The 22,672-nt window shown below is 23.4% G+C and overlaps 5 protein-coding genes across 5 annotated transcripts; 3 read left to right on the top strand and 2 right to left on the bottom strand. All coding sequences in view use genetic code 6, as the record gives it.

The window, feature by feature from the left end:
- Window positions 1–639: 639 nt before the first annotated feature.
- On the bottom strand, window positions 640–6,424 carry TTHERM_00384890 (zinc-binding dehydrogenase family oxidoreductase; the record flags this gene model as incomplete). Its single annotated transcript, XM_001019290.2, has 5 exons — window positions 640–2,313; window positions 2,380–3,945; window positions 4,002–4,296; window positions 4,537–5,013; window positions 5,295–6,424. The coding sequence occupies 5 exons, from the start codon at window positions 6,422–6,424 to the stop codon at window positions 640–642; spliced, it is 5,142 nt and encodes a 1,713-aa protein (XP_001019290.2).
- Window positions 6,425–7,453: 1,029 nt separating this feature from the next.
- TTHERM_00384880 (Serine/Threonine kinase domain protein) lies at window positions 7,454–14,742 on the top strand (the record flags this gene model as incomplete). Its single annotated transcript, XM_001019289.2, has 11 exons — window positions 7,454–7,515; window positions 7,594–7,769; window positions 7,902–7,954; window positions 8,047–8,127; window positions 8,302–10,153; window positions 10,210–13,387; window positions 13,450–13,609; window positions 13,669–13,885; window positions 13,948–14,254; window positions 14,344–14,443; window positions 14,494–14,742. The coding sequence occupies 11 exons, from the start codon at window positions 7,454–7,456 to the stop codon at window positions 14,740–14,742; spliced, it is 6,435 nt and encodes a 2,144-aa protein (XP_001019289.2).
- Window positions 14,743–16,229: 1,487 nt separating this feature from the next.
- On the top strand, window positions 16,230–18,401 carry TTHERM_00384870 (hypothetical protein; the record flags this gene model as incomplete). Its single annotated transcript, XM_001019288.1, has 3 exons — window positions 16,230–17,452; window positions 17,511–18,288; window positions 18,345–18,401. 3 exons carry the CDS (start codon window positions 16,230–16,232, stop codon window positions 18,399–18,401), a joined length of 2,058 nt encoding a protein of 685 aa, XP_001019288.1.
- A 1,357-nt stretch (window positions 18,402–19,758) lies between these two features.
- TTHERM_00384860 (LA motif RNA-binding domain protein) lies at window positions 19,759–21,170 on the bottom strand (the record flags this gene model as incomplete). The annotated part of the gene is made up of 6 exons (XM_001019287.3): window positions 19,759–19,947; window positions 20,007–20,185; window positions 20,241–20,364; window positions 20,432–20,600; window positions 20,658–20,911; window positions 21,063–21,170. 6 exons carry the CDS (start codon window positions 21,168–21,170, stop codon window positions 19,759–19,761), a joined length of 1,023 nt encoding a protein of 340 aa, XP_001019287.2.
- Window positions 21,171–21,545: 375 nt separating this feature from the next.
- TTHERM_00384850 (hypothetical protein) lies at window positions 21,546–21,950 on the top strand (the record flags this gene model as incomplete). The annotated part of the gene is made up of 1 exon (XM_001019286.2): window positions 21,546–21,950. The coding sequence occupies one exon, from the start codon at window positions 21,546–21,548 to the stop codon at window positions 21,948–21,950; it is 405 nt and encodes a 134-aa protein (XP_001019286.2).
- Window positions 21,951–22,672: the final 722 nt, after the last annotated feature.

The following is a 22,672-nucleotide window of genomic DNA, read 5'->3' as shown; positions in this document are numbered from 1 at the left end:
TAATATATACAGTTTTTTCTTAATTTACAAAATTAATTCTTTTATACGCTTAGTGAATTTAAAATTTTTAGCTAAATTTACAATTGATTACTCTTCTTAATTATAAGTAGAATACCATAAATTTTATTTATAAAAATTTACTAAAATTATTATCTAGAATTTTTAAAAATTTATTTTAATTTAATAAATGAGTGAATTTAGCTTATTTCATACTTCCCAATTATAAAAAACTTATTAAACTTTTAATTAACCTAAAGTATATTTATTTATTTTCTTCAATTACTAAACTATTTCTTTTATTAAATAAAATTTCATTATAAAATTGACTATTTGATCAGTCATAGTTTTATTAAAATGAATATTTAATTGAGTAAGTTATATAATATTTTTTTAAAATGATATTTAAATCTCTAAAAATATGTTTAATTTTTTAGCCTTTTTCAATAAAACTTTTAAAAATATCAATTAAAATTATTTTAATAGATAAAATATGAAAATTATTTTGAATTAAAATGAACTTATTTTAAAGATAATTAAGGAAATTATTTGATTAAAAAACAACAATTATTAGTACATAAAATGTAAAAAAATCTAATAAATAAATAAATAATTTCTCAATAAAATTTGTTACTTATAATTTCAAAATTCTACTATTGTTTTAAATAATTATTTTTTATCAATATTTTATATATTTTTATTTTTATCAAATTTGTAAAGCTATTCTTTTCTTTATTATTACTTTTGAACTATTTGCTTTAAATCCTGTGTTGATTATTAAGGGACTTTACTATTTAAAGGTTTTTTCATTTATTCTACTGTGTGACAAGAAGGCTTTTGTTAACTTGAACCTCCGCCTGAATTCCTTGTTTATACAGTACCAGCTAAATTTTCTTTAATATTTTTTTATCTTATTTCATTTTAAATTAAAAGATTCATATATAAATCACTGCTCTGTTGAGAATAACAAAGTAAACAAAGAGGAGTTTCAACAAGAATGGATTTTTACTTCACTAATTCGCTTTATATTGTTGCTTTAACTTAGAAGTAGCATGTATCATGGTAGTAATGATTACATTTAAATAATATTGTATTTTAAAACTTTATTTTTGTGAGCTCTTCTTTAGGTTTCTCTACTGGTTAATTTAGTAAATAATCAGGTAGTACCCATCCATTTAAAGTTTATTGAGTCTTTTAATTTTCAATTTATATAGATAGAAGAGGGTTTGTAATAGCTTAAAAGCAAATTTAGCAAACAGGATATCCATTTAGACCGTTATTTAGAACTTTTTATAAGATAATAGTTTAATCATTAATGAATTCTTTAAGGAGCTCTGAAGTGTTTATATATGTTTGCATAGTGTACTCTAAATCTGATAGAATACTTGAAATTGTGCTTGAAAGCTTCTTTAGATTTAAATGAATGTATTTAGTTGATAGCTAATCAATAAAATAATCAAGATCCACATATTTTAACATTTCAATAAATATTTATCCTATATAGTTATAGTAAAAATCATCTGGCAAGCTTGTTTTATAATCTTTTTAGGCAAGCAATTCTACAAATAAATCTAATAAATTTTATATTAGTCTTATACATTCTTCTAAACCATTCATAGGCATGTTTATTTTGCATAAATTGAATAGCTTCTAGATTTCTTTATTTAACTTATCCAGTAAAGGTAACAAAATTGTTATTTCATTGAAATTTTGTTTACTTTTTTCTTCTTCGTCTTCTAATTTTTCAAATGTTTTTATCATTTCTTCATATATATTTTTTAAATATTCTATATGAATCATAAAACTGCTTTAGATATCACCTTATTTCTCATAAAGATATGCACAGGCATCATTGATTCCATTCACTTTGCAAAGATTCAAGCATGCATCTAAATCGTAATCGTACTTTTCTAACTCCTATAAAATAATAGAGGGGTTTAAATTACATAGGAGTTCTATGTATAGAGTAAGGAGATCTTTTGGTATGCTATTCTCATCTCTTTCTTCTAATACTTTCTAGATGTATTCAAGCTATTTATCTGGAAAATCTTTCATCTTTCTTATCATTCTAGTTTCTATTTCAGACAAGTGCTTTTTTATAAGTTCCCTAGTTTTTTCTGGGTTGATTTTGATAATTTCTATTAACTTTTCTTCAATAATTAATAGCAAGTTATTATAATGGTCATTTTATTAGTGATTAGCTGATAATTAGTAGTTTAGCCAGTTAAATAATCTATTTTGAATTAACTAATTTTTGGAAGTAATAAATAAATCAAGCGATTTTTTATATTCTTTCATATCTTTGTAAATGCTGGCCTATTTAATTTTATTAAAAATAGTTTTAAATAAATGCTTAAATTAAATTATTTTTTTTAAATTTACTTTCAATTCATTAAAGCCAAAAGAATTCAATAAAAGGTTGTTCAGTGTTTGAATTTGATATTTATCAAAATCAACTCTAGATAGCACAAACTAAATAAATTATCCTTAGTATATTTCTGCAACCTCCTATTAGTTATCCCATTCAATCAAGGTAATATGAGGAGTAGGATGATCTTTATTGTTACTTAGCACGTTTATTATCAAAGGATTTTATATAAGATAAATGATAGCATCAAAAATTTAACCTTTTTTTAAATGAAATCTAAGATTTTATCCATTATAATATGAGCCTTTGCTTTTTGATAATTGTCCTTCTGTCTTGCTACCATTCTCTCCGCTATCATTTAAATTAAGAATATGATCTGATTTTAACAGATTGTCATTGTTTTCTGAGTTTTACTCTAAAAATAGCTTGCAAATAAAAAGGAAATATTCCTGCTTTACTTAACCAATAATATTTCCATTTACTGAATCATGACTATACGACTTTCCTCTGCTATCTAAGACCATTTCTTTCAAAGAACTTCTGTTATTCTAAAAATTGAACTAATAAAGAGGATCTTCGTTTTCCATAATTTATTCAAAGCAAACTTAAATAGTTTCAAGAATTTCATCTAATACGGTACTATTCTCAACAAAGTTATTCATAAAATTTGAGTTTAAGCTATTGCTATGAGAAAACTCTTTTGCAGAATAATGCCCATTTTTTAATGTTTATCCGTTTGAGTAATTATCAGAATTACTAATATTTTGTCTAGATTCATTCTATGTATTTGAAGTAGTTCTCTTAAGACTAATACTGAGACGTGAAGTTCTATCTTTTTTTTCATTTTTATTGACCTAAGAAAATTGCTTCTTATTGATAATGTCTGCTACATTATTGGTAAAGAATAAATGAATAATTTCAAATCCTTAAACTGGTGAAAACAATAAAATTTCATTTAAATTGTTTATATTAAACACCCATTAAGCGAGGTTATAAACTAAACTTTCATATTTTTTATCTTCAATGTCTTCACCCATTATAGTATGCTTCTTCAAGCATATTCTAGCATACCAAAGACTTCTTTCACCAAAAATCCTATCATCATCAACGTTTTCAGATTATATAGCTTTATTGCAGTTAGGATCAACTGCTACCTACTATTGCTAATATTTGTGGAAAAGATGGTGCCCCCACATCTTTGATAAAGGAGTCATGTAAATATCCTCTCCTTCTTCACCTTTAGTACATATGTATATTAAGGCTTTAGTAAGTCTTTTCTTAAGACATATTTCCATCAACTAATGAGTATTCATTAAAGTAGTATCAAGTTAAAGAATCATTTTTTCTATCAAACTTATTTAGTTTCTCTGCTCAAAATAGTCAATTAAATAGTTTAAATAAGAAACAGGAATATATTTAATTTTATATTTTCTTAAAAATGGAACTAGGCATTCGATGAACAAATTAGAGCACTTGAAATGTTCCTCAGTTATCAGCTTGAGTTCATTAAACAAAAACTCATAATTCTCAGTAAGAACTAAAAATTCAACAATTAAACCAATCATATCTCTCTTGGTAACCTGTAGATAGAATTTTATGGTTAAATATATATCTATTTTTTCATTATTTAATTTACTTCATCTTTGTTTAAATTAAATACTTAAAAGCACATTTGTAAATATTTATTAGATACTATTTTTACACTTTCTTCTAACAATATTTTTCTTTCTTGCTGATTGGAAGATAAGTTAGTTACAAACTTATCCTTATTATAATAAATATTTGTTAGATAGTGCATAGCTTGTCTCCATTCTCCATTTTCGATCAAGTTATTGTAAACTGATTACCATTTAGCTAACGCACACACTCCCATTTTACCATCAACAATAAATAATAATTCTTGGTCATATTTGCTCTAGCTAAATACATTACTAAAAAAAAAAAAAAAATTATTTATTTTGTTAAAACAAAAAGAATATAAAAATAATTATTTTATTTAACTTGTCAATTAAAATTTAATTTGACATTTCACATTTTTATTTAAAATAATTTAAAATTCTTATAAACAAAGAACAATTTAAATTTATTTAATTTTAATTGCCAAAATTCAACATTTTTATTTCTAATGAAATTATTTAAAAGGAAAAATGAAAAGATAATAAATTATTTACTTGTAAGTTTATACTGCACTGTTTCCACTCATTTTATTAAGTTGAAAAAAGAACTTTTCTTTAACTGGTAAAGGAAATGGTAGTGTTCCATTTTCTTTGCATATTTCCAAGGCTTATAAGCTAGTATTAAACAATTTTTTTAAATCAGACATATTAAATAAATAGAGATATTGATCAGAATCAACAATCAAAATTATTGACTAGGCTAAAAAACATGAGTATAAAATATTTTTCTCGAATATGAGAGGATTTGATTCCTCAAATAAAAATGGTATTTCAGAAATAGAATTTTATTTAAATTTCATATTTGGAAGTACTTTAAGAATGTATAATTTATTTTTCCAACAAATAACTTTAGTAATAGTTTTATATAGATATCCAGCAACTTCAAAAATGAATCCTTCTCCCCAAGACAAATTGACAAAACCAAGGTCTTAGTGGGTAAACTATGATGGAATAAAATCTTTGTTCTTAAATCTAATTTGATAAAATTAAAGAAAAAAAATTTATTATCAATAAATACTAATAATAATAGGAGCTTTTTAGCAAATTTAATAAAATAAATCTGACTTTTTCATAAATTTGTTAACTTACTGTAAATATTCTTTGATAAGTAAAAAAATATTAAACCCTTTCATAATTAAGCTAGTTAAAATGACCTTTCAATTTGAAATTTTCTAGAAAATGGAAGGACTTAAGTTAGAATAATTACGGTAAATTAGAAATAAATTAATTTGGTTTAAGATTTTAATTTTTACTGATAAATTAGATTGAGATTCATGGTCTGTATTGAATAGCTATAAATTTGGATACCTGAAACAGAAATAAATGACAGGTATCTGATTTCATTATTTTCTGTCCTTTAATATTTAGCTTTTAGATCTTCTGATAGAAGAGTAATCTATTAAATTGGAAAACTCTTTTTCTCAATTAAAATCTTTTGACTTACACTATACTTAAACATACCTTTAGTAAGAAAGACAACCTTAACTTATCCATTTATATCTGAGGTAATTACCTGCAAATTATTCAATTTGTTTGGCTTATTATAAACAATTTTAATAGACATAATAGCCTGGTTTCCATGCAATCCTTCTAAAAATTTAACTACCTTTTTTTTCTTCATATCATATATTCCTAGAGTACCTACACTATCTCCAATACAAATTACTCTAAAATCTTCGCTCATTTCTATACAATTTATTTTTCTGAGTGATCCCTAAGTGCTAAAAATTTCATACTCGTAATTAAGCTTTGAAAAAACAATGAAATTTCCACTACCACCACCAACAATAAAATAATTGCTATTTATCTATAAACAATTTGGCCATGACAATACAGCTCTTTCCTTATTGTATATTATGTGATTTAACTTAGAAATGAATTCAAAACGAAGATACTCTTTTTTGTATTCAGACTTCATATATGTAAGTTAAAAATCACATTACTTTAATTCTTTTGTATAGACTTCATTTAATTCCTCAAATTGACATTTTTCTTAATATTCGCTTGAGTATCTAGATATGTGCTCTTCACCATTTGAAAACCTAAAATTAGAGCTATTTTGTTCATTGTGATATTGGCTAAAAGACTTCTTGCTTTAAATAGGTTAAACACTATTGAAATTAAACTATTCTTTCTCATAGTGATCAAATTCATTAGAGAGTTCTCTAATCATGCTAGTGTTATCACATGTAACCTGTTCATCATCTATATTGTTAGCAGGGTTATTTTCAATTAGATCTATATTTTCATAATTGCTAAGCCTTTTTTCTAAAAATGGTAGAGCTGATTATATATTAGGATCTTCTAACGAATGGTTAGAATCTTAATTCATTTCATTTGTATTTGAGAGAAAACTACTAACCTTGCTGTTATTTTATGACATCTCTTGATTTTTGCTTTATTCAGTATCTATTAATTATAAATAATGGACTTATTATTTATATCTGTCCTTCTGATTATTTTTGCTATTTTTTAGAGCTTAACAAAAGTCAATAATTTTTAACTAAGTGATCAAAAATCAAATATAATTATTTATCTAGAATTAATACAATAATACAGTTTAATATGTATTTTCTTTTACAATTTATCAAAACACATCTTTTCGATTTGGTATTTTTCCAAAACATCAATTCCGACTAATACGACTTAAAATAGAATTAAATTTTACTATTTTCAAAGCTCTTAACTTAATTGCAGTTTATATTTAAGCTTAAAATTTTGTAAAGTAAAACTCTTATAATTTAATTTAGTTGTTCACCTCTCAATTAATTGGTATTTATAAGGGTATAGTTTGTATCATAATTGTATATATTTATTTGAGCTAATATAATAGCCCTATAGTTATAAATATTTAGAAAATATTTTGGGAATTCATACATTAAATATTTATTGAAAATTTTATATTTCATAGTTTTGCTAATAAAAATTTATGTGATTGTAAAAAATATTTAAGAATTAAAAAATTGAACTAAAAACATTTTATAAATTTTAGATGAACCAAAAGGTTAATATATCCTGAACTCTCCTTAAGACATAGAGTCAACCATATATATAATGGTATAATTTTAATCCATTGAATTAAAAATTAATTTACTTATTATTGTAAGAATAAAATAAACAATTAGATACATTTGTTTACTTTATTTATTGTGAAATTATATGAAAATTAACATTTTCAAGTTAAAAGAATGAAATATTGATTAACTAATAAATAGAGTTTTTTTTCCATCAATATTCAGTAATTAATTATAAAGTTGTTGCGAATTTCTGTATTATTTATAGTAATTAAATTTTTGTATCATCCTTTAAAACAGCATAAATATAAAAATTACATTGTTTTTCATATTGAAATTTACTAAGCAGCCTAAAATTACTGATACAGTTTTTTATAGTTAGTACAAAAAAACAGTAAATGGGATGTGGAAGTACAAGATTTTAAGTTTAAGGAAATTAACCTCTTTCATAAAAAAACAAGTAATGCAATGATTTAAATAAATATTTTGATGATCTGATAGATTAACATTTATTTATATTTCAATATTGTAAAAATAGAAAGCTCAATAAATTTTATGAAACCAAAGAAATCGGAATATAGACTTCCTACAATAATTTGTATGATAAATTAGAAAGCGAAAAACCTCCAACTCCTAAATAAGTTAGGACAGAGGGAGTCAATATCCATGTAAAACCAATTAATAACCCTGTTATAAGGAGAAATACTATGAGGCGTAATTACTTAGATATACTTTAAATAAGGCTGCAAAATGAAAAAATATTGTATTTAGACAATATAAAAAATGCCTTTTATATAATAAAACAAGTTTGTTAAATTCAAATAATTTTATTTTGGTATAAAACAGATGAATCTACTAGGGTTTTGAAGAAAAAGAGTAGCTTTTTCCATTAAAAAGATGTAAAACTTTGCATTATTGAGATATTGTCTTATCATATTTAATTTGCTTTTGGAAACAAATTATGATTTCTAAAATTAATATATTATTGTAGAATGAATAGAACAAATCGAAAGACTCAGATATATTTAGCTTCGATAACAATAATGGAGGGAAAACAGGATAGCTTGAAAAAGTAAAACTAATTCATGTATTTAAGCAAATTATTTTTAGTATTTAAAATAGAAAGCTAAATCAATATCTTATTATTTGATTGCTTTAAATTTTTTGAATAACTTCTTGAATTATGTTCAGCTTATAAAAATCTATTTTATTGTTATTTGTTTCTAAAGAAAATATTTTTAATTAGTCAGAGTAGCTACAGGGTAATAAATAGAATAGTAATAATTCATAGGAATTTGACTCTCCGTTCGGATAGCAAAGGAATAACGACAGTGAAAATAAAATTGATATTTAGAATTTAAATAGTAATAACAATAGCATTTAAAATAGTGTAGGAAGGGATCATTTAAACTCACCATCCTTAGCTAATTAGACAGCTAATTTTTTTAAAAATGGAGAAAATGATAATTTCAGTAGTAGGGAGTATAATAATTCATCACCTTAAATATTTTCAAATAATATAATACCTGAAACAGCAAATAAAAATATAATTGAGCGTCAAAATAATCGTACGCCTACCTTGAGTAAGCCAAGCTCGTTGATAAACCCTACATTTAGTAATGACTACATTTTGGTAGGAGGAATAGCAACTGAGTAGAATATTAGTGGCTTAGGTAATGGTATAATAGTGAATCATAGCAATTAATATGGTAAGTAATTAAGCTAAATCAGTGAAGAAAAAGAAATGAGTTTACTTACTAACCATATAAGAAGGACTAATTAAAAAAAAAGTTCGATAAAAGTAGATAATGATTCAAACAATAGCTAATCTGATAATAATTTAGTATAAGGCAATGCCACGAGTAGAGGCTCTGCAAATATTACTACGGCAGATTAGACTAGCCCTTAGAATTGTTAAGGTTTGAATGGGACAATCATTAATGCTATTGGAAATTACAACAACAATGCTTTTAATAATTAAAATAATATCTTGCAAAAAGAAATTACTTGTAATCAAAATAATTAAATCAATGCTAATACTAATAAAGCTGCTTGTGCTAAGGAGTAATAAAATGATGTAGTTTTTAATGAAAATAATACAATTTAAATCTCGACTTAAATAAATAATAAATCAAATAATTTGAATAAAGAAGAAAATGATTAAAATGAAGAAAAAATAAATAAAACATAATCTCAAGATCCTTCTATGCCTTTATAATAATAGAAATCTAATGGATCTTTTAGGATAAAAAAAAATATGAATACAAAAAGTGTTTCTGTGCATACAAGTCCAAATGAAATAATTGAAAAAAGCTACTAAAAATAAAATAGCTTACATAAAAATGAAATACTCAACTAAAATACCATAAGATAAAACAATTTCTATAACAATTAACATGTATCAAGCCACGATTTTGTCCCGATCGAATAGCAGAATAATCCTGTGATGCAATCTAGAGATGAGCAACATTCAAATATATTCTTTAATAATACAACTTCTCCAAAAAAATAAAATACTATAAATAATACACCATAAAGTAATCAAAAGAGTAGTATTAATTTAATAGATTATGTAAAGAATCAATAGTTAGCTTAGAGAGAAACATTCAGAAATAATTAGTAAAGTATATATAATCATTTCAGACAGTTCAAGCAACCGTTAAAGTAAGACTCAGATAAACTTAATAATATTAATCTTTAAGACGATTACTAAAATCTATAGTCAGCAGGCTTAAAATAAACAAGAAAGTTGTCAAGATTAAATCCCAGAATGAGCTAAAATATAACAAAGTTTGTATCACCTAAAACAAATCTTATCGAATTTGTTTAATAGATGCAATACAAAAGCTAGAGAAACAGCTCTGTTTCATTGCAGAGTCCTTTTTTATTTCAAAGTTAATTTTAACCCTAAAACTATTATGACCAAAACATGGAAATAGATGGACTTTCTCCTATTAGTTCAAACGTAAATCCTAATTTTAGAGGTGGATACGATTACGATGTAGAAGATGAAGAAGTAGCAAGACAAATGGAAAATGATAAGTCTAATATGAATATTGCTAGCATGACAAACTTTTAAAACTCCAATAATTCTAGCAGTAAGATTAGTTTTATTATAAAAAAAGTATTTATTCTAATCGTTTATTCTAAATAGGTTATGAGGAACAAAGAGGTGCTTACTCTCCTTACTCTAAAGAATAATCTTAAACAATATCTGTTTTACCTTCTATAATTAATGGGTCAGAATTTTGCGATAACTCTAAAATAGATTTTGATAAATATGATATAGAATACATAGATGGATATGATGGTGTGTACAAAGGCTAAAATAATTTGCTATCTTCTAAATTACAGCATTCATAAATTTTAAATAGTTAGCTATTCTCATAATAGAATGTAGTATTGCCAAGCAGTATTGCAAATAGCTAATCAGTTTATTAAAATTCTAAAACTCAACCAAGCAATAAATAATTACCTTCTTAATCCGGGATCCATAGTTAAGTTATAGGTTCTATGAATTCTCTAAAAGTAAACTCTCCTCAACTAACAGGTCTCATTTATTAAAATATTCCAAATTTACAAAAAAGATCAGTAAGTGCAGCTCCAAATTAATCTTAAATGTTAATTTCAAATCAACAATAAAATGGAAACGCAAATCCTCAATTTAAAAAAGTTTTTAGTGAATTTGACTCTTCTCCCATATCTTAAAATTAGTTTAGCCATAAATATTCATCAAAAAAAGTATCAAAAAAAGAATCTATTAGCCCAAAAACAGATGGAAAGTAAATACTAAATTTTACTTAATCTTCATCTACTCACAACCAAGCTTAAACTTCTTTAAAAGATTTATAGTAAGGAAAATAACAAATTTAAAATTAGAACTAAGAAGATTAATAAAATCTAAATAAGAACTAAAATTCTAAATAGATCAATTCAAATTATAACTTTGGTCAAATCTCTTCTTCTTAAAATATTGCATAATAGGGTCAGATATAACAATAACTATCATTATAATAACAATAATTATAATTGTAAAAACAATAACAATAGTAATAGCAATAATTTTAATAATAATTATAATAGTAGTTTACTTATGAAACTAATTAAAAATTGTATAGTTAAAATTCTAATTTATTGAATCAAATGATATAACAGTCTTAATTGAATAACTAAAATCCCATTTAGCTAAGAAAGCAGAGCTCTTCATCTCGACGCTCTAACCAAAGTATACACTAACCTAATAGAGGTATAGAAAATAAAAATAACTAGACAAGTAATACAAATGAAAGCAAATCGAGTGTAAATCAAAGTAGTGGCAATGGCTTTTATAACTCCTCTGATAAAAAAGGAGTACCTTTAATTAAATCATTAGAAAATAAGATAAGAAATAGCATAAATAGCAGTCCTAGTAAAAATTCATCCAATCACCTTTCACCAACCTATGCTACTGATAAAAAATTTGTCAGAAGTAGTAATAGAAAAACAACCATGGAGGTCAAAGATATTATTCGAAAGCGCTCTGATTCCAGTTTAAGTCAGAATTCAAATGATTCTCTTTTAACAAATTAAGAAAATATGCTATAAAAAGAAAAGCCCTAAGCTACTGCATCATAATTTTAAAAACTGTACAAAGGCAATACAAAAGAAAATGCAGAAATTCAACTAAATTCAAATTAAGAATTGCTAACAAATGATCAAGTGGAATTTAATAACTAGGGATAAGCTCAGAATAATAAGAAATAAGATTAAGTAAATCCTGCTTAAATCGCAAATAAACAAAGTAATAATACTTCAGTAAGCAGCAATCAACAAAACTTAAATAAATTAAATAGTAATGAAGTTACTAATAAAAATAGCTCTAAAAATACTACTAACTAAACTCCAAAAGAATTCACAACCTCTAACAGTAATAGCTCTTCTGCTTAACAGACACCCTAAAATAAACCAATTAATCTCATTTAACTTGCTAAATAAAATGTCTAAATAAGCTAGTAAGGTGATTAAATCAAGCAACAGTAGCTATATTTGTAGCAATACCAATAATAGCTATAATAAAAAATAATAAATAACAAAAAAACAAACTTAATTGTTTTATAAAATCCAACTTTACTAAATTCTCTGTATAATATATCTGAAGAACCTAATGAACAGTATACTGATATGCAAAGTAAATCAAATTTCGATTTTGCATCTTCTATAAATGGTCGCTCTCAATTGCTTGATTAAACATAAAATAATAATTCTAATTATAAACCAACTTAAAATTTACTTTTAAGCAATTTCTCACTTTAGACCTAAAAAGATTTAAATAAGAAAGCTAGTATAGAATAATTTCCACATAATTTAAAGAATTAGTAAAACACAATTACTTAGCCTTCAGTTAGTATTTTACTAGAAAATAACTCAACTAATAATGCAATTTAAAGCTAAAGTATTGTTAACCAAAACCAGACAGTGAAAAATATATCAAGTTATGGAAAGGAGATTTTTTCTGATAAATAGAAAGTAACTTAGAGTACTCAACAAATTACAAATCATAATGGATAACAAAAAGACTAAAAGAATTAAAATTTATTAGATCTCTTAACAAATAACATAAGTGAGTAAAAAGAGTAGAGTTAAACAACAAAAGATTTATAAAAAACAAACTAACTAACTTAACAAAAAGCTTAAATAAATTAGCATTAAACAACTAATCATTAAACACAATAAAAATCTACAGTCACAGACAAAATTTAAATTATATCAGAACCAATATAGACAAAAAATGATATAAAAACTTAACCACAAATAGCTTCAAAAGAAAAAGTTGAGAGCTAGTCAATTCTTATTTCAAATATTCTAAAAAGTTAGGAGGAAATAAAAAAAGAAACTGAATCAGCCAGTACAGATATGACAACTAAAAAGTAAGAAGAGTAGGCTTCTAAAACTAGAATTTAAGAAATTATCTAAAGAGAGAAAAAGAGAGAGAATTCACAGAAGAAAATTTAATAAATCACACAACCAACTTAGTCAAAATCAAAAATGAATTTCTCTTAAACTCCTTCAATGCTTCCCTAAATGTCAACTAAATTGAGTAATAATAATTTATCTGTAAACTCAACAGTTCTTAACAGTTCAAATGTTTTGCCAAGTCAAACATCGTAATCAAATAAAAAAGATAAGTATCAAAAACTTTCGAAAGCAAATACAGCAAACATTTCTAAAAATTTAAGTTATAGCATGCTGTAAGAGTAGCATAGTGTATTGGAGACAAGCAAATTAGATAAATCGGTAAATGCTGATGGATAAAAATAAATAAATAACTACATTATTCTCAAAAATATTGGACAGTATATTAAAATTATTTTAATTTTATGAATATACATTTATTTTAATATTTTAAAACTACTAGCGGAGCATTTGGAAAAGTCAAATAAGTATTTGACACTAATACTAAAAAACACTTCGCAGTCAAAATCATCAATAGAGACAAGCTAATGAAGAAAAAGTTAGATAGAAACAAGAGTGCATTTAGCTTGATTGAAAAAGAAATAGCTATCTGTAAAAAAATGGTATTGAAATAAAATAATTTCTTTTTTGTACTTAAACTAATTAATGATTTTTTAATTAGGCACATCCTAATATAGTTAAGTTGTATGAATATATTGATGATCAAGATGAAGCCAAGATATATATGATTATGGACTTATTGAAAAAAGGTAGTATAAATTCTAAATCTTATTGGAAAACAGAAAAAGGAAAAGAATATAAAGAAACGGAAAAATATAATATGTCAGAGTAAAAGCTTAAAAAATACTTTAGAGATTTTTTACTTGGACTTGATTATTGTAATAAATTAATTTTTCATTTTATCAAGTTTTTTTTTATCACAATGTATATTATTGTATAGTGCATAACTTTGTGAATGTTGTTCATAGAGATATCAAGCCAGATAATTTATTGATTGGAGACGAGGATTAGCTAAAAATTGCTGATTTTGGAGTATCCTAAATGTTTGAAGGAGAGAAAGACGAATTAAACAATGATAATGGAACAAAGTGCTATTTAGCTCCAGAGGCATTTACCTCTAACGGATTTAATGGAAGACCTTTAGATATTTGGGCTGCTGGAGTATCATTATATGAAATTTTTACAGGAAGCAGACCATTTAATGGAAGGACGTTGGAAGTTCTTAAAAAAAGTATTTTAGAAACTGAGTAAATTGATTTTTTTTTATTCAATATTTTTAATGAATGATAATAATTAAAGATTATATGTAAATATTATAAATAATTTAAAAATTTAGACCTAACTATCCAAGTAACATGTCACCTGAGTTTGTAAGTATGCTTTAAAAATGTCTAAACAAAGATCCAAAGAAGAGAGCTGATGTTTAAGCCCTAATAGTAATAAAAGTTATTGAAAAAATTGTATTTATAAATGATATTTTAAATAGGTAGATGATTGGGTTACTGATAAGGGATAGAATCCATTAGAATTTCCTATTTACGAAGGAGATTTCCATGATATTAAAGACGACGAATTAAAGAATGCCATTACCAAATCTTTCTTAAACAAAAGGGTAAACATTCAAGCCAAGTTAAAAGAGAAAATTGTAAAAACTAGAATAAATATAGAAAAGAAGAAAAGCTTTTAAATAGAAGAAGATGTTAATAATAATACTCTTAATGTAAATAAGCTATGAATTTGATTAATTTTTACATAAGATATTAAAAACACCAACTTTAGAGCTCAATTTAAAAATTAAAGTTAAAATAATTTTAAATTTTAAATTAGATATTTCAATTAAAAATATAAAAAGAAAGAAAGTTTAATTAATTATTTTTAAAATTATAAAAATTAAAAAATTATGATATAATGTAAAATAGTAATAATATAGTATAATGTTAATGTATATATATATATACCTCTCTCATTCTCAATTTTCGTATATTTTTCTATGTATGTATGTCATTTTTATTTGGATAATAAAAAAGTTAGTAAAGTTAATTATAAAAATTTTTAAAATTAAAACTATCTAAATAATTTAAATAGTTAAAAAAAGCATTAATTTTATTTACCTTACTTTTAATTTTATTTTTTGGAAGAGGCATTATTTGAAGAAAAGTAAAATTTGATTAAAAACTAATACATTTATTTATTTTTAAACATTTAAATTTAAAAAAAAAAAACAAATAAATAAATAAATAACTTAAACTCAATTTAAAATTAAATTGGAAAATTCAAAACATCATTTAGTAAAAAAAATGATTTAGTTCAGTATTAATTGTTTTAAAAATAAAATATGATAAAGTATTTTGATTGATGTGTCTTACTTGGGAATAAATTTTTAATTTGACAAAATTAGTGAAATTTTTTATATAAAAAAAAGTAATTGAAAAATTACACAAAAAATAAAAATAAATTATTTATTCACTTAATTTAAAATAGTAAATAAAGGAGATTTAAAATTATTAATAATAAATAATTTAATAACACAAATAATTAAGAAAATCTAAATTTTGATCTTAAATTATAATTGCAAAATTAAATATTTTGATTGAAGAAACTTTCTTTGTTTGGTTGATTAAAAAAATGTTGTTAAATCAAAGATTTTATGATAATATTTTAATTCTTCTTAGTTTTATTATATTATTAAGAATCAAAATAGAATTAAATAGAAATACTAAAAGTTTTGTTTTTATCTAAAATTAAAACCAAAAAGTATCTATCTATGATGGAATAGCTCATTTAGACTTTGAATTCAATGGTTGAAAATCTTTACTCTATTTAGTAATATAATAAATAATGCTTCAAATTTTGAATGTGGTGACAAGGTTTTATTTAGCTAAGATAATTTATAATATTTGATGGTTATTCTGATTAATGAAATTTGCTAATATCAAATTAATCAATCCCATAATAATTGATAATTAATTACATTAAAAGATTCGTTGATAAAAATTAATTAATTTTTCAAGAAACTATTACATTTTATAAAAGCTTTATTTACTCAAATCAAAAATAATAATTATCAAAAGAGCAGCGAATTATAGTTTAATACTTAAACATAAATACTATATATAAGTCAATCTAAATTATTAAAGTAATTATTATTCGTTAAAAGGGAGTTTCCATAATTCAAAATTATATTGAGCAGCTTAATAATATCAAATTAACAAAAACTGCAAGATGAAGCAGCGATAGATTAACAATTATTAAGCACAATAAGAAATTCTCCCTCTTAAATAACTTGATACTTCCTTTTAAAACCAAAAGCATTAGTAATTTCAACAAAACTCAAATATAGTGATTTAGCCATAAAGCAATATCCACTCTCATAGAGTATTAGAGGATTAAAATAAATAAATAAACTATTTTATAAATTAAGAAGAAAATACTACAGCCAAAGCAGCTTAGTAGAATAATTTATAAGATTCTAAACCTTTGATTTTAAGAGTAAAAAGATATAAAAAAAAGCTATAATCTGTTTTAGGCAACTATTAGCCAATTTAATATTCACCGAAATCAGTTCTAAGGAAGGACATAATGTTTCCAAAGCTCTGTGAGGATAAATAGAAAAGAAAATTTCCTAATGTCTCAAATCTATCTATAAAAGTAGATGATAGAGAAGATACTCCTCCTTTATAAAATATAAATAATAATCATAATTTAGTCTTATATTAAAATAGTAACAAAGTATACAGTAGTATAGATTAAAAAAGTCTGCTTAGAGATGCTGATGATCACAAAATTAACTATAAACAAGAATTGGAAAATTAGAGCCTGTATCTGCATGAAATAATAAATAACAAAAATGATAAACTGGATACTTAACTTAAAAACTAAAATGTTTAAAAAAAAGAAAGCCTTTAAGTTGTAAAATAACAAAAATAACCACTAGAAAGCTATTCATAATTTAACTCTATAGATGTGTAAAACAATTCATTTATTTAAAGAAATGCAAGAGCTATCAGTTAGATAGAGCATAATAGGAAAGGATAAAGCAACAACGGTTATTAAGCAGAGCCCATATACTAGTAATCATCAAAGCAGAGATACTAAAAGCTAATTCCTTAGCTTTCTTCACATAGGGAATCAATAAGCATAGACTATCAATAAAACCAAACTCCTAAATAAAAGCAGATTTATACATCAATAAGGCACTACTATCCCTAGTCCTCAAAAAATTCTTAAATTTCAATTGATTTCGAAGAGTATTTTCCATATAAAAATGCTTAACATAATTCTCTCTCTGGATCTCCTAATTCATCTAGCCTATAATTGAATACCCTAAGATCTTCAAAGCAATCATTTATATTACCTCCCTCAGGCTAAAATAATTAAATTAAAAATATTCAAAACACAGGTAATTTTCCTATCAACAACAAAGAGTAATCAGCAAGAAGTACAAGGTAGATTTAATTAAATATTTTCTTTATGTTTCTTATTAAATAATATTTTATATAAAAGGTAATCAAAAAATAATGGAATATCTGCAATATGTGATTCTGTAACTTCGTCTATGTAGACTATTCCACATGAAGACCTAGAAAGCAGTTAAAATAAGCTTCGGTCGATTCAAGTCAATATTTTTCAAAATTAGGGTTTAAAAGTAAATAAGAGGCCATAAAATATGTAATAAAACAAGACCAATTAAAAATAACTTCTAGATTCAGTAGAATTACTTAGAAAAAAAACATAAAACCAAAACAAAGTTAGCTTAGATTATCAATATTTAGAAGATTTCACTGTTTTTCCAGATAATGCTACATTTTAATAGTAGTAATCTGAAGTTATAAATTCAAGCAGAAGTAGACAAAATCACTAGAATAAAAATTCTGGAAAAAGATCAGGAGCAGGACAAAGCCTTCCTCCAAGCAGCTAATTAAATATAGATACAAACCAATAAAGAAAATCAGTGATGAGTAAAATATCTAATTATCCAAACAGCAAAAAAACAGAAATTAATACAAATGATGAAACTGATTTAAATAAAATTTGGAATAAAGCTTAGCTAACAAATAACAATTCGCCATAAAATGAAAAAGTTTAAATGGTTAATTAGAGCTTAGACTTATAAAAAGGGCATTAAAATAATACTAATCATACAATACTTAGTACTATCTAATCTAATATCACTTCTTATGATGAAGAAATTAAAAAAATTACATAACTTTAACAAAAGAACTATCATGATTTATAAAATTATGTTAACATTCACTTAGATCTCATAAACATTAAAACACAAGTAAATACTTTACATTTATTTAAGCAAAGCATATATATTAATTTTATTAAATATAGATTCGAATAAAAAGCAGTTTAGCTGGGAATAATCTTAAGAATAATAACTAAACCTGAAAAAAATTTAAATTATAAATACATAATAATTACATTAAAAATCATAGCTTAAAATACAATTTTTCAATTATTAATTAAAGATAAATATTTTACTAAAAATTATTCTGTTAGTCTTTCCTTTACTATTACAAAAAATATTCATAAAATTCTTAAAAACAATATCACTTATTTAAATTAATCATGAATTAATTTTCATAAATTTCAAACAAATTTTAACTATTGTCAAATTAATTAAAATTTATGAAAAAATGATAACTGAAAATAAATAAAAAAACACAGTTAAATAAATTTAAGATTCTGAGCGATTGCCAATATGTCATAACAGCCACTTACTCAAATATCAAATGAATACTCATGTGTAATATTAATAATATCATTCTATAGTTTATAAAATTAACAAATTATACAAAAAAAACTATCTAACTAACTAATTAACTAATTAAATTATTAAATCAATAAATAAATATCTTTCTTTGGATTTTTAATAGAGCTAATATATAAATATATATTTAAATGTGCTAATTGAATTTAATAAATTTTCATTAGTGAGCAATAAATAAATAAAATTTATTTTAATACTTAGAATAAAAATTTAAATAATCTTATAAATATTTTTTAATATACTTATTCTTAACTAAGAAAGCTTATCTAAATTAATCAAACCCAAAAGTAAGATAAAATAAATAAAGCAATAAAAAATTAATATTTAAAATGAATATATTAAATTAATATTTATACTTAAACAATAAATAAAAAAAGTTAATTATATTTTGATTAACAATTTAAATGATTTTTAATCAAATTTATTTATATTTTTGTATTTTATGTAACAAATAAAGTTTGTTTAAAATAATCTAAAGAAAACTAAGAAAGTATATTAAAAGCAATCAATAAATATAAAACTAAAATTTATTTTTAGATTAAATATCAGAAAGAAGTAACAAATTTATAATTTTAAAAACTATGAATTCATTGGATTTATTTGCAATATTTGTTTATAACTTATTCTCAAAATTAAAAAATAATTAATAAGTTTTTTCTTTATAATTATTGCTAGTTTTGTTAAAAAAAAACTAAAAATTATTTTAACTTTTGATTTTCTTACAGAGTTATTATGTAATAAATTATATAGTTTTGTTTAAAATTTATATTAAGTCTTATATTTATTTATGTAGTGTATAGGAAATACGAAAATAAGAGATTAAACAGTTTTACCATAATATTTTAGTTATGAATTTACTTTAGACAAATAAAATTAAGATTTATACATTAATTTAATATTTTTAGTTAACTTATTTCTAGATTTTTTTAAAAGTGGAGTGCTTTTTAAATAATTAATTATCATCAAATTTCAATTTCACAATTTTAATTTTTCTTCGAAGTTGCTAATACACTTAACAGCAGAGAAGTCTTCTTTTGTTCCATCAGACTTAACAACAAAGAAGCATCTAGTGTCCTTATGTTCAGGGTGAACATCAACAGTGAAGTGATCTAAATCTTTTAATTTAGCTTCCTTGTTATTATGATATTCAAGCAATGATTTTAACTATTTAAAATTATAAAATTTTTATATGACTATGAATAAAATCGTATTTATTTATTTACCATTTCGTGATAAGGGGAGATAATTTTCTACCCATTTGCAGTTCTTCCTAAAATTCCCTTGAATAAGTTCTTAATGGTGAGGACATCAGTGTATTTTTCACCACCGAATTCAAATTCTCTTTTTTATTTCTTTTCCTTTTTGTCCTTTTTGGCTTTTACTGTTTGGTTAACTTCCTTTTCTATTTTTAAATTTTTTTTTTTAACTACTTGATTTTAATTTATTTCTTTATTTACTCTTTAATTCCATTACACCGTTGTAGTGACGACCGTGTAATTCCCAGAATTTGCTAAGGGCTTCACCTTCACTAACCTTGATAGTAACTTTAGATTCACCGAATTGTAAACCATCTTAGACAAGCTAAATATTTATTATGTTAAAATAAAATGCTTAGAATTATAACAAATTGTTTCTATCAAATTTTTACTTGATCAATAACTTCTTGGGAGGTCTTATCCTTATTGAGGGCGAAGTTACCTTCTAATTTACCGAAACGGCAGTAAGGGGCATGGACGTTGTGTTACTTTAATAAAGCTTCGGTGATGTTTCTCCAATTAGCAACACCTTCTTGTTCGCAAGCAGTTGAGAAAATGATTCTAATAATCAAAAAAAGTTAATAATGCTTTATTTATATGGATATATGAATAAAATACGGTTGGAATGTTTCGTAGAAATTGATTAATTCTTTCTTTTCAGCTTCTCTAGCTTCCTTTTCAGCAGCTTCAGCAGGATCTACAGCTTCCTTTGCAGGGATGGGTTTGTTTCCAGCTCTACGGACTGAATCTTTAGCCTCATTAAGTTCAACGAGAGTAGAATCAGCGAGAGAGGTAGCTAATTATTCAAAAGTAGTAACTCCGAGTCTCTTTATCTTGTTGCAGTTCAAGATGTTACCAAAGCTTAAATAACCCTATTAAAATATAAAGAAATAAATCAATACCATTATTATCTTTTTTTCATTTTATGTAAAATTCTAAATAAGGAAAGAATAAGTAGAAATTGCTTCATCTAAAATAATTGTTTTGACATCTAGAAGAAAAGTAATGGATATTATTTATTACTTCAGGATGTTCCTAAATAATGGTTCTGAATTTTTCATCGTTAACAAGGTTCTTATCTGACAAGTAGTATTCAACTTGCTTCTTAACTTCTTCTTTATTAATGCTCATTTTATTTTATAGTTTTTATTGATTCAAATTATTAATTTTTGGATCTAAATGATTTATTTATTTGATTTTTAAGTTATTAATATTATTATAGTTTTCTTTTACTTGATATGTTCATTTAATTTAGAAATCAGTGTAGGCTTGTTTTATTGTATTTTATTGGTCAAATTTAAAGCAGATAGATATTTTAATCAATATAATGAACAGAATTCAATTTTAACCTTATCTATCATTTATCTAGCCACTCTAAAAATAATTCTAAGCAATTCATTTCACTAAATTTATTAATTTCTGATTTAAAAATATAAATTCTTTTGCATTAAATTATAAAAGTGATTCTAATAAGATCTCAAACAACATACCTATTTAAATATTAAAATGCAAAAATTTTTTGATCATAATTTTAAAAAATAGAAATATCTCAAACAATTAAAAGCAATCTATCAGTCAATCAATAAATAAATGATTTCATCATTTAAAAATCTATTTATTTAAAATAGAATTAATAAATCAGTTTTAAATTCCTTATCATATGGTAAAAATTATTTCTTTTGTAATCTTAATTCTCAAAAATAAGATGCAATTATGGGTAATTAGTACTTATTAAAGAGAATTGATGATAATGGAAATATCTTTGAAGTTGGACTTTTTAAAACTAAAACTGAAGCAGAGTAAAGAATACATGAATTCACTATAAATCCGCATAAATAGCATTATTGGGTAGAAGAAATAACAAAAACTCAAGCAAAAGTAAATCCTACTGAGAAAAAAAGCCATAAGTGAAAAGCAATTAACTACTACTAAGTTTTATCAAAACAAATTATCTCTACTTAAAAAGAATTTTCTGGTATTTATCAAAAAATTATAATGTCAGATTTGTTATATTTATTTTGTGAAATAAGTAAAGTATTTTTTTACTAAATGAATAAATAATTTATTTATTTATTGTAAGTAAAAAAAAAACATTTTTTTAATTAAATTATTTTTTTTAAGCATATTTTTTAAAAGAGGAGAATTTTGAGAAAATATTTAAGTTTGTTTTTACACTTTCCACTCTTATAATTTGAAGAAGCTATTATTATAACTTAAAAATTATTGACTGATAAAAGAATTTTAATTATAAACACTTAATTTTTATATATTTAATAGATACTTGATATATAATATTTGGCATATACATGCAGTCATAAATAAATTTGTATTTAACAAAAAGAAAAGAAGATTCTTATATTTTATTTATATAAACTATTTATTTGTTTGTTTTTTGTTGTCTTCAAAGGAAAAATTATATTTTATGAGCAGTAAATTCGCTAAAATTAATGAAATGCTAATTTATGTATGTATGTACGTATGAGCTTGCAATAGATTTTTTATTTATTAGTTGCTTGCTTATATTTTTTACTGATTGATTGATGGATATTTATTAAGGTATAATTTCAAAAATTGTATATTCTAGAATAGTTATTAGTAGTAAAATAAATACGCTGATAGGGTGAGCGATATTT

The sequence above is a fragment of the Tetrahymena thermophila genome, assembly GCF_000189635.1.
Source record: "Tetrahymena thermophila SB210 genomic scaffold scf_8254587, whole genome shotgun sequence".
Taxonomy (NCBI): domain Eukaryota; phylum Ciliophora; class Oligohymenophorea; order Hymenostomatida; family Tetrahymenidae; genus Tetrahymena; species Tetrahymena thermophila.
Note: the sequence above shows the minus strand (reverse complement) of the source record. Positions and strands in the feature narration are given on the sequence as shown.